At 49.0% G+C, this 12,706-nt stretch overlaps 1 protein-coding gene across 2 annotated transcripts in view; it reads right to left on the reverse strand.

Annotated features, from left to right (window-relative positions):
- Window positions 1-181: 181 nt before the first annotated feature.
- pop5 (POP5 homolog, ribonuclease P/MRP subunit) overlaps window positions 182-12,706 on the reverse strand; it is a 270,905-nt gene continuing 258,380 nt past the window's right edge. Inside the window, exons 2-6 of one of the 2 annotated variants that reach the window (XM_051921256.1) lie at window positions 1,816-1,848; window positions 896-1,038; window positions 659-799; window positions 505-588; window positions 182-386 (exon numbers count right to left, since the gene is read on the reverse strand). In XM_051921256.1, the coding sequence (XP_051777216.1) occupies window positions 292-386; window positions 505-588; window positions 659-799; window positions 896-1,038; window positions 1,816-1,835 (483 nt within the window). In that variant the 5' untranslated portion in view covers window positions 1,836-1,848 and the 3' untranslated portion in view covers window positions 182-291. Of the gene's footprint in view, window positions 387-504; window positions 589-658; window positions 800-895; window positions 1,039-1,815; window positions 1,919-12,706 lie in introns of those variants that run through there. The other variant, XM_028824342.2, reaches the window with a different exon arrangement.

The raw sequence follows: 12,706 nt of genomic DNA on the forward strand, positions 1-12,706 counted from the left end.
AACAAGCTAAATGGTTCTATATCAAGTTTCATTATCAGCATGGAGTGCTTTCTAATTAGGAAACTAGTTGGAATAAAAACCTGAGACCCTCCAGGACTGTGACTGAGGACACCTGACCAGACAAGGGTCTGAATTGGGAGGAGGTAATTCAAACATTTACCAAAACAACGAGGTGGAAAAATAAATTTGACCGTAGCTGTTTTATTTTAAGAACTACACATAAAATGAGCCATAAAAAAGCGAGACTACTGTATTATCTTCTGGTAAGCGTCAGTCCATACGTTGACCTCATTAGTTGGAGTCTTCCTCGCTAGCCGACACCACATCCTCCTGTAGCTCCTGCAGCGTGCAGCTCCTCACTGCCTCTTGCAGGGCTGTGCGCTCCGCTGCGGGATGGGGACACACATTAGTCCTTTGAGCAAGTACTTACTTTGGACACCGCTCTGCATGCTTGTTGACCACATGAGTAGCCTAGCCCATGGCCAGGCGCTCTCGCTCACTCACCTTCACTTTTACAGGTCGGCAGCTTACGTAGAAGTTGTTGCCTGTTGTATCCAATAAGGAACTTCTGGCACGTCCGAATGGTACCTGCGGGAAGACCACTTTACTTAGGAGTCTCTCTGTTGTCAGAGTCGCCCGCCTTAAATGGCATGCTTACCGCCGACGTGTATGCAGGTGATGGCACACGTCTCTTTCTTGCCCAGCTGGTGGATGAATGCCAGTGTTGACCACAGTAAACGATAGTGGGCCTTCCGACAGCGAAGAAGCAGAATACCCGTGTAAGTGTTGAGGTACTTAACTGTGAAGGAGGTAAAAAAAAAAAAAAAAAAACTGGCATTGAATGATGTGCCACCACAGGCATTAGCAGGGCAAGAGCAGCAACAGGATACGTTACCTGCAAAGGACACGGCGCAGCAGGCAACTCCAAAGTCGCCGTGGGCCTTTTGAATTGCCTCTAGGATGGCACGATGCAACTTCTTCTCTTCTACATGCTGCCAGCCATTGGGGCTGGCAAATGAGATCTCGCACAGCAGGTACCTGTAAAGACAGCACGTAGTTGGTTACACAGAATAATGGCAAGCCAAGAGATTTGAGTCTCCATACAAGCAGTAGACCCTAGTGTGCCAATCGCAAATGTGACTGTACAGACGGCTCTGTAATCTCACCGACAACCTCATCATGACCGTGGCATAGACAACAGCAACTGCGGGCAAAGGCATACAAATCGGCAGCCACTGGAAAAAAAAAACCTGAAAAAAGTGCAAAACAAAGACCGCGCGCACCCCCATTTGTGACATTACTTGGGGTGGCCGCCTGTACTTTGCATATGTTGTAATGCGGTAAATGAGGACCTATCGGTCTGACTGAACTCCTCATGCGGACTTAATACGCTTATGTCAGCCGCTCTTTAATGACCTGTCTAGGCCCGCCCACTCCCCCTTTGACCTGCGTTATTTCCTGGGCGGCTCGCCTGCTCCCACTCCATGTGTCTATCTCTCAGGGCGGCGTTAGCAGGACCCAGGGAAGCACCCACTTCTCACATCGACTCCAGATGTCCTAAGCCGAAGTGTCAGAACTTTTAACTTGAGGTGCGCTCAAGTTTCACAAAGAACGACTCCTGTCGTGGCTCCTGCCTTGCAGAACCGTTAATGATTTTGAAATAAGAAATGCGCTCTTGAAACCGCCTCTGAGTGCTTATCATTTGGCGGATTTGCCAAAAATGTCAGCACTAAACGCAAGGGAAAGTTGGCGTGAGCAACAAAGAAAGGAAACTGTAAAACTGCACTAGCAGACTCGTCATTAGAAAAGGCTCACCGGGACTTGAAGCGCACCATTCTCGGTAGATACCGTAGTGTGTATGTGTTTCCAGACCCTCTGGATTATTCGCGGAGTCTGTGACGCATATTCCGCATCCGGGGCCTAATGCTCTAGTGTCACGTGTGTCTGCGTAATACGTAAATACAAAGTGCGCCCGCCGCCAATCGTGTGTGGAACGTGTTTTCGAATGATCGATGTTAAATGTGACCAATCAAGCGTGAGTATCAGGCGGCTTGCTCAGCATTCATAATTAGTTTTGTAAAAACCTTATACCACAACTCCCCATTTTGGATTAGCTAGTGATTGATGTAAAAGTCAATGAATAGGAGAAGGCGCCAGTGTTTCGTTGTTTTTCGATTGGCTTCAATCAATGGAAGAAGTGTTTTTTTATAAATCAATAAAGCGCTCAGCCGCCCAATACAATCAACCTGCTGAGTGATGCGCGCTTCAGCTCTGATGCCCAGATTGGCTATCATCGCGAGTTCCGTTCGTGGCTGTCTCTCTGTGCTCAGGTTTTGTTGGTCCTCTGACACTTTTACTCGATCTTCAATACACGTTTACTTTATATAGCGCCGTTCACCCTGGACACATGCTTCCGTTGGTCACAGCGTTGCCGTCGTGCAACGTGGGCCTGCAGGTCCAGTTGAAGCCCTGGTCGCTTTACTCGCCAGTCCCACTCTCTCGGTTCTTGTGCTCCTTCCCCTCTTTTGAGTGGACCTCTTTAACTCCTCTTGTTCTAGTATCCCACATTCAAGGAGCCTACCATGCATGAGGGAATTAAGGGTCATTCCCAGCTAGGATGAGCACCCTGGTGTCGCAGCGGTTAGTGCTACTGCTGCCTCAGTTTCCAGGGACTTGGGTGCGCATGTCTTTTTCTGCTGTTTTCTCCCAGTCCTGCGTCAGCTTGTTTGGGCGCTCTGAACTGGGTGTGTCCGTTGGCCCTCGACCTTGCCCCGATTGGTGCCATGCCCAACGTCCGTTGGCCCTCGACCTTGCCCCGATTGGTGCCATGCCCAACCCCTGCACTGAATACACAGAATTACAAAATGCAGGGAAGCATGGCATGCTAACCGGCCCGCCAGCCCATCGGTAACGCTGCGCAACACTTCACGTTAATTGTGCCTTGTAATGACAGGGGCTGTCCAGTAGGTGGCAGCGTTGGACTAGTTCACGCCAGTCCAGTAATTCACAGGGCGCTGGCGATCTGAGCAGATCTTCGGACAGGGCCTGTTGCTAAATGCCGGGGATTTAAATGTGATCAGTGGGAGAGGCGGCCTCATGTCCTCGGAATTAAACGTCCCCGTCTCTTTCACACCCAGACGATTAAACCTAATCACGATTTAGGAAGCTCATCTTTGCCAAATGCCATCTCAACCTGGGCCTTCAGTCACATTATTAACACAGGTCAAGATAACCTCTGAGCTTTGACTGTGACACTATGCTAATGTCACTCAGGCTGACCAACAGTGAGTGGCCTTTAGCGTGAGCCCCTAATTGTCCCCTCCATAAATGTGTTCAAAGGGTCCATCGCCGCCTACAGGCTAAATAGTTCACAATCTGCTGCCAACACAGAAATCCCAAACCTGCACAATTCATTTAAGAGTTATGGGGAGTTGGAGCTCATGCTGGAGTATTGAGTGCAAAGAATGAGCCAGTCCATCATGGACATCGTGGCACACACCCACTCAGGTGCCAGGTCATCTAACCCACTCATCTTTGAGGTGTGGAAGGATAATCTACACGGACATGAAGTGAACTCCCCAACTCCACATAAGTAACCACATGGCAGTGGACTTAAACCCAGAATGCTGGCATCTTGAGGCAGCTGTACTATCCCTGTGCCAGTGTGTGCCCTTCCTCAACGTTTGACCCCAATGTCGACAGACAAGGGGCACAGAATGGTACGTCAGCATGCAGAGGTGTCACACATGCCAAATCTGTTGAGAATATACAGAAATAAAGGTGGCAGTGCAGGCTAAAAGGTAAACGTGCCCCAGGGAGCCCAGAAAGGGTGAACAAAGGGGCAGGCTTTGTTAATCAGGGGCTTCAGAGTGCCCCCAACTGGCCAGACATCCAGCCTCTTTTCATGTGAGGCCTTTGTGTAATACTGTCAATCTGACACCAGGCTGTGTGTCAGTGATGTCCTACAAGCGCCCAAGCCTCCTTTCATTGATACAGATTGGCACCATAGTGGGCACTTAGAAAGGTTAAGCTGCTGTCACCATCCACCATCTTGATATAGAAATGCATCCTAAGATCTCTCTCTCTCTCTCTCTCTCTCTGTTCCTTGGTGAGATTCCAAAATTCTGTTTAAGACCCCCTGCCACTGATGGTCCCTGTCAACGTGTGTTTTGTGCCCCTGGTAACTTCTTATGGTCATCTGTGTAGCTGGGCTACAGTACTAGCCTGAAGGAGCGTAGTTATCACCTCATAGGCGAGCGAACACTTTAATGGAGCAGTAGGAGTCCAGCAGCCCTGGACATAAGGCAGGCAGTAGTACTGGACAGGGCGCCAGTCCATCATGGAGCCTTGGGGGGGAAAAAAAACACAGACACGGGCACGGGTGGAACATGCAAACGCCACAACAATGAGTACCAGACATGGGCCTCAATTAACAAACAAAAGTGAAATGAGACTAATGGGGGCTTCTGGTGCTGCCTGACCCCTTGGCATCACATTTAACAGAAATGAAGTGATGGTTCAACTGAACCTGGGGAGTGACCGCCTGACTTAATCTGCTGCTATGATGTGATATGATAAAGAGACAGAACAGAACACACTCACCGTAGGAAAAGGATAAGTGAATGTATGTATGTCTGTCTGTCTCAGTTGTTCCAATAGATGGCACATCACAAACATTAGCACTGATTTTACAAATCCTATACCAAACGGCACATATCAGAGGCACGTGAACTGCATGCTGCACTGCACCCGGTAGCACTGAGGTGTCCGCTCGTCTTAGACAGGTAGCACAGCTAGCGTGGTATTACATAGTGTAACAGAACATGATTATGACTCTGACATGATGCCAGCTTCAAGTGCCACAAACAGTTTACTGAAATGTAGAGGAAATTTACAAATATGAAATCCTGACAAATTTTTGCTTGCTTTTGTATTCAGTTCCTCTCATTATTTCATATTTCCTCATCATGGCCACTGATTGCTTTTTGTCCTTTTAGTCAGTTTCGTGGCGGCCCTGCCTGGATGAATAGGGGCAAGGATGTGAGTGGTGGACTGGTCCCATTCTGTGACCCCCAAGTTTGACTTAAGGTGGATCAGATGATGGCTGGTTGAATAATGACACCCCACCAAGTAGTAAAAACACGGCTCCAAGATGGGTGGGTGAAGCACTGAGCTCCTCTGGTGTGGTGGCTTCGCTGTGCACTTCTTCAGAGTGGTGACATTGACAAGCCGCCTTTTCATAGGTCTCGCCCAGCTGGTGGCGTCCTGTGGCCATGATATTTGCCTTGAAGCACCACCGTTGAGATGTGCCCACCATCGGGGGTGGCTTAGTGATTGACAACTGTAGGGGGCAGACTGTGGGCTTGTGTACCCCAACTAGAACGGGTGCTCAGGTCGACTTCTCACCCTCCACTCGCCTGATCTCGGTGCTTTGTGGTCGACTCCTGGCCGATCTCTCAATGCTCCGCTTCCATTTTTGACAGCAGCTTAACAGAAATAAGCCAAAAACTAATTTGCGGAAATAAGATTTAAATGACATTCTTCTGCCGTTTGGGTGATGAAAGTAAATCAGCTTTTCTGCTTCTTGCTGATTTCGTAGCCCAGGCAGAGAGATTAAAAACTCATCAGCATGAGAAGAGGCTGGGGGAGGTGAGGGGGGCGGGCTGGGGGGCACGCGGATCTCTACGAGCCTAAACCCTAATGACGCAGTCAGACTAAGGGCCCTCTCTCATTTGGGACGCCTTCTTGGAAGAGGCAGACTTACCCCATAGGTGACCCCCATCTTTGACCAGCCAGAGTCACTGCACTCACACACCTCACCCAAGGAGGCCACACTCTTCCTCTCGCATTCTGCTTCTGTCTTCTTGACTGTGGCTGGCATGCAATGCCATCTTGGAAGGGGCCGGTGGGCACTGTCTTCTGTCAGTTCTGTTTGGGCACCGGCCCTTTACGAGAACGCCTTTAACGGGGTGTCATAAAACACCCATCTGAATGTGAGGTGTCAGATGTGCTCATATATGGAGCGGCCTCGATGGGCCATGTGACGGCCGTGCCGAGGGGTGGGTCTGTGGTGGGCAGCGAATCCGTGTTTACATTTCATATTCCCTTTTAAATCTCACAGAACACAGTCGTATACACGGAGCGTCATTAGATCTGCCGAAAAAATCCGCACAAGGTCACATGATGAGGCCGTGCTGCCTGCTAGAATGTATCCCCGCTGTGGGGGGGCTCAGCATGACGGTTAACAACAAAGAGGGACCTCAGCCTGGTGGCTAGCAGATATTAAAATGAAGGACACCCCAGCGTTTCACGTAACATGCATGAATACGGGGGCTCCTCAGGCTGCTGGCTGACACCAAACAATATAACAGTTATATGACTATAAATGTAACCCCCCCAATCAGATGACCAACAGAGAATGATATAAAGGATCCCCCCAATGTGTCCCTTAACATCACTGAAAATAAGAAGGGAACCCTAACAGCCCACTGCCATAACCGGCAATAAAGCAAGGGGACCATCATTGTGCAAGTGACATTCAATGGAAGACCCCCACCTACCATTTCACACAAATAATATAAAGGGGACCCCCTATAAAAAATAACCCCTAGTCTGCTGGCTAGCAAAAATTAATGTAAAGAAGTCCCCAATCTGCTAAATAAAACACATGAAGATTGAGGGCACTCATAATATGCCTCTAAACACAAAAGAATTTAAAGGGGACCCCCAGTATGCAGGGTGCCATAAAATGAATTGAAATCATATAAGTGAATGAAAAGTGAAAAGGGACCACCCCAGTATGCAGGTTAATACAAGCAAATGTAAAAGGACTGCCAGTCAGAAATGAATGCAAAGGCTCTCGCCATTTCCCAGTTTAAAAACAATGGGCATTGAGGACCCCCCAGTCTGACATTTCATGTAAAGGAATACAAGGAAGACCCCAATATGTTAGTTAATCCAAACTAATATAAAGGGGATCATCAGTCTGCCAGTTAGCAGACACAAACGTAAAAGGCACCCCCCAATCTACCATTTGACACAAAAGCCCCCCAATTTTTCACGGATATAAAAGCCTACCATTTGATGTCATGCAGTGTGTCAGTTGACCTAAGTGAATGTAAAGGGTACCTCTGACGTGCCAGGTAATGCCTCAGGTGACATTCATGAAAAATCAAGGGGTCAACCGAAACGAGTGTAAATGTCTGCCATTTAACAAAGATTAATATGGGGGGGGGTAAAGTGTTAGTTAAAATAAAGGGGTCCCCCAATGCAAGCTGGCCATAATGGAGACCCTGATAGTCCCATCACTATCCATAACTGTAAAGGGTACCCCAATTTTCCATTTTGCCCAAATGACCATGAGAGGACCCCACCTTCTAGATGGTCAGTCACACTGTCCTGCAGCTGATAAAACTGATGACTAACCGAAATGTTGGCAGACAAGCAGAGCCCCTCATCTGTCCAGCTGACACAAATTACAATGATGTGGTCAGGCAGCATGGCGAACTCTGAGCGGAGTTCCCACCAGGTTGTGATGATCACTGCAGGGGTCACTAATGCTGGTCACTTGGACGTTAAACCTCTTAAAGTCCTTTTTGGTAGAAGGGGTTACTCATTGAGTATCTGACCACCTTCTCTCTGACCGCCTGCTGGGCGTTTCTCTAAGCCGTGAGTGGCGTCCCTCTGAGGTGGTCAGTAGCCTTCCCTTTGACTGGCTGGTAAACTTACCTTTGAGCCATAGCCTGGTTCTCTGGTCAGTGGTGAAGCCAACAAGAGGAGAACTGGTGCAGGGGTGGAAAAGAGTGGCTTTGTCCATCTCTGCCATCTTATAAAGTCCTCTTTGCAAAATGGTGCTTGGCACGAAGGGCCTCACTGAAACAGTGTACACCTGCGGTCTGGCGGCCTTCTGCCAACAAGCCAGCCTTCCGCTGCTCTGCTTCCTGTCCCACATTTCAAAGCCTCTCATTGGCAGAAGGGCTTGGCAGTGAAGTTTTTCATGGGGCTGGGCACACTGGCACATTCAGTCGCTTGAACAAGTCCAGAGAACGCCAGGAATGCTGCAGTATTCCTGTGCTGATAAGCAGGGAATGTGGGGCTCTCTCATGCATCTGTTCTGGCACCAGAGGCCAGCAGAAAGCTGGCTTAAGCCCCCTGTGTCGATACCACTTTGCCTGGTCCACACTTCAGTCTTTTATTTTGCACCTCCTTCGATTACCTAGTGTTGACCCCTTTAATCTGTTTCACCCTACATTTAGAGATGCCAGCTTCTCCAGGAAGTCCCCCCACAGGTATCGGCCATTTGAATGGTCAATTGACCAGATTGTTTTAGGCCGACACAGAAGGGGATTAAGGGGTAAAGATGGGTACACCATGAAGGTAGACAGTGCCTGATACAAGTTGTGGGCTTGGATTTTGTTCTGTTCTGACCATCTCGGCATGAGCCCACTTCAGCCACTTTGAGACCCTGGAATAAAAAACAAAAAGGAGGCAGAGTGGGTGGCCAAATCTGTCAGAAGGGTTCTTGGGTGACGTTTCAGGATTTCCCTTCCAGCTTTGGAATAACACAAAAGGCTCCATTTTGTCTTCAGTGCCCTGCTTTTCCACCTTCACGGCCACAGCTCATGAGGGGAGATGGCGTCAGAATGGGGTGGACATGGCCAATATGCACATGTGTGGACTGAGGATGTAGTGGCTAACTGCCTTGGTCCTGCAGCAGTCCCAGGTTACTTTGGGAACATCTCTAAACCCACCAGGAGCATGATGGCAGTCAGATGGACCTTTGAGAAGAGAAGTAGGAGTCACCCCTGAAAGTTCAGCTGCTGCCACACTGGTCATGTCAGCGAGTGTGCCACACGGGCTGCTCAGTGGCCCAATGGACAACACTCCCTGACATTCTGGATGGTGGTGACCCAGACTGACACCTGGCACGCTAATCACTGACCATTGCGGGCCAGGTGTGGCCCAGCTGCCCTTGTCAAACACATGGAGTTCACCTTGAGACAGTCGGTCTTGGGTCTGGCGCACAGCACGTGCTTCAGTGCTATAAATAGCAGCCATTACTGCCCTTCCATTGAGTCTTCCGCCTCGGTGCAGCTCTCCCTCCCGGCAGCCGGCTAGCTGCTCTCACACTGATGCTCGAGACTCGGATGCTCTACCTCCGGCCCTCGTTCAAGTCCTGAGGAGACAGATGGACTGCCGTCATGTGGTGGTCAATTACTGTCCAGCTGCACGGGTGAATGGATAGTGTAGTCCAGTAGTTCTGGCCCATGACTTTTGAGATATGAGAGTATTACACTGGACTGTGTGCTCTGGGGTGTCCAGTCGCATTGGCGCATGAAGGAGAGTCCAGCTGTTCCAGTCCACACAGGGAGTTGCTGTGCTGTGCACGAAGGCTCTCATTGTGTGGACGGTCGTATAGACGTTGTGCTGCGCCATCTACTTGGACATAGTGACCTCTTCATCTCCTGCTGCCGTGGCCCCATTTTTGGTAGTGACGGCTGGGTCTCTCTTGTCCCCGTCCCCTAACAATGACGAGTGAAGCAGGAGCTCTTCCAGCCCAGTCTCCTTTCAGTCCGTTCTTAGTGACCAAAACAAGCTCCTCACTTCACCCCTACACTGAGCTGGCCCTGGCTCACCTCCCCTCCATCACATTCCACATCGTCCTCTCCTCTCCTCTCCCTGCTCGAGTCCCCCACTGTGGGAGAAGTGTGCGCATGTGCCTGCCAGCGCTGGCCTTGCCTGCTTGAAGGTCTCGGAAATCTCTTTTTGACAGAGCTGAATGAAAAGCTGTCTCTGGGGACGAGGCAGATGTGCACAGAAAGAGAACAAGCAAGGCTCCTGCCAGCCTGTCTGCCAGCGCTGCCTCTCTGCCGCCTGCTCCTTTTAATCATTTCTATTTATTATTAATAGGAAAGGGATACGTGAATCAAGAGGGGGTCTCGCTCCGCCACACACACATACACACACAGCGGCTGTGAAAGGATGACCGGGGAGCCGAGGACAGACAAGTGCTTGTCTTTCAGCCTGCCTTTCCCCTCATGTCACTGGGCCAGCCACCTGACCACGGGGTCATTCGATTACCTGATTATATCCCCTTTGAATTCTACTCTCCCCAGGTGTCCAGATGATGGATAAATCTTTAAGGGGGCAACTGACGCAGTGATGCCATGCCAACTTGTTGGGCAGGTCAGCGAGATCCTTGGCTTTTGATGCTCCTGTTGTCTTTCAGTGTGACCCCCATATCTCCCTCACATACAACCAAAGGTTTTGACATATCTAGTGTATGCCCCTTGACCCTTCATCCCTCACCCTTTACTCCTCCACTTTTATACCACAAATTCTCCAATTCTGCTCTTCACACAGCCACAGTACTGCGTCTGTTTTCTGAACCCAGTAGTCCTGTTTAGGGTCATGGGGTCCAAGAGATGACTAAGCAGTATGGCGCTCAAGACCTACTCAAAACGTACCAATCAGAGAGGCCACTGCACTGACCCCCAACCCTTAGACTCTCACTCTTTTCATAACAGCCCCCAGGCCCCCATCTCCCCAACCTAAGTCTTCACTTCTTACATCACATCACTGCTCGCACCAGGCACCCCACCACCTCTAACTCGATGTCTCGGGCTATACATCCCAAGGACCCCCTTGCACCTTAGACCACAGATGAGGAGCCCTAAATGTCTCACGCTTTATACTACAGACCCGACAGCTCTAAGCCCCTTGCACTTCACACTGCAGACCACCAAATCTATGTCCCTGGCTCTCTAGCTTATGCCACTGTTTCCTGACTGTGATATTTTTGATTTTTTGTTCTTGCACTGGCGCTCTGTCCATTGATATTTCCTGCTCACTAGAATGGCCTCCAGCTTCCCTGCAGCCTTGTCTCAGGAGAAATTGGGTTTAGAAGGTGGATAGATAGATGGATGGAGGGAAGGAAGGATGGATGGATGAATGATCTTGATCCAAAGAGGTAACATGTGACTGGTAATAACAGCGTGGTCAGTAGGATGAAGATACTTCACATTTCACTTGGTTATGAAAGACCTTCTTTAAATACAGTATTTTATATATGTGTGTGTGTGTATATTTATATATATATTTATATACACACACACTATATATGCAGTATGTTTTACTTAAAGACACTGCAATCCAAAAGGATCTCTGGATTGCTTACGTATCAATTTACCAACTTCTGGGGATAATTTTGTCCCAACAATACCATCTAGGCCTGACTGCCCACCCACACAAACACCCACGCTGCCTCCGTCGCGTGTAAATTCCTCCCTGTAAATGGCTCTACTGCAAACAAAGCATGCAAGTGTTTGGTACCAATTAAAGTTTAATCTGTTGTTTCAATAATTCACTGTGTGCGGTCGGGCCAGACCCATCTCCCTGACTGCCTCGATGAATTGTTAATTCAAGCCAGTGAAATGTCATTCGTTTAACAAGCCGGTGACACCTTTGCTCCGTGCCCAGCCTTTCCTTTATGACCACTCTTTGCTACTCCCTGCCATCCTGCGAGTTCTTCGCTTTGTGCTGTCCACACTCCGTGCAGCCTCTCTTATCCTGTCCTTTTATCCTCCTTATTGCATTCCATCTCTTCTTCCTTAACATTGCCCATTGTGTTCTGTCCACTCCCCTTCTAGGAGACCACTCTGTGCTTGCTTTTGTACACCTCCTGCCAGCTGCTGCCCAGATGGGTAATAAATGATGCCCAGTCCCACTGAGTTCTTTCCTTAGCATTTCACCAATGATTGCAAGTGGCAGTAGAAGTCAGCATTTGCTGGCAACTGATCATCACTTTTTCCTTAGGGTGACCACAGGTTTCACTTCTTCCCCCTTTATCCTCCAAATTTTCTGATCATCCCATTTAGCTTGCTTCAGGCATCTTTGACTATTTTTCTGCCCACGAACTGGATTTTGTCGAGCCATCCTATTCTTCCCACCATCATCAGGTTGCCCAGCGGCTTATGCTTATGTTTCTGCGGTGTCAGCTCCACAACAATCTGCAAGTTCTACTGAAAGGCTGCTGGCCATGCCATCCATGGTGCAGTACTGAGCCATATGTGAATAGGGGGGCCAATAGAGGTGGACACACATGTCGGAATCACTCTGATCATGCAAAGCCCCGCTGGCAGGTAGGCTCTCACATCCAGACTTGCACTTGCTCAAGAGCATCCCCAACCACTGGACTTAGCCTGGTCACACAGCATAAGATCTGCTGCGCCTTTGTTGTCTGCACGTGTCGGGATGGTAAGGTTTTGCTGCAGGGAGAAGCTTGGCCCAGTTTATTGCGTGAGAGGAGATATGATAAGCAGCAAAAAGAAGCACACAGGAGCCCAAAAATAGTATTCGTCTTTGCTATATGGATTCAGAAATAGAAGTGTGCACATACCTTTTAATTTATTTTATATTTGAACCTTTGAACTGATCTGAAAACGTTGGGCTACATGAGAATGTGGGAACCACACACTGGTGAATCATGGGAACAGCTAGGGAGCCCCCCCATAGGCGATGTGCTACCCTAGGACTTTGCAGGGGCCAGTTCTTTATAAACTGCAGTCAGTAGTTAGTGGACATCTTCTTCTAAAAGGACAAGCAGAGAAACGGATGCAATGGGGCATAATTTAATAGAGCTTTATGTGAGCATTATGTAAGTAATCTCTCATTGCTTATGTGGCCTATGAGGAGTAGGAAAGCAGCT

Source organism: Erpetoichthys calabaricus, chromosome 18, assembly GCF_900747795.2.
Source record: "Erpetoichthys calabaricus chromosome 18, fErpCal1.3, whole genome shotgun sequence".
NCBI classification, from domain to species: Eukaryota; Metazoa; Chordata; class Cladistia; order Polypteriformes; family Polypteridae; genus Erpetoichthys; species Erpetoichthys calabaricus.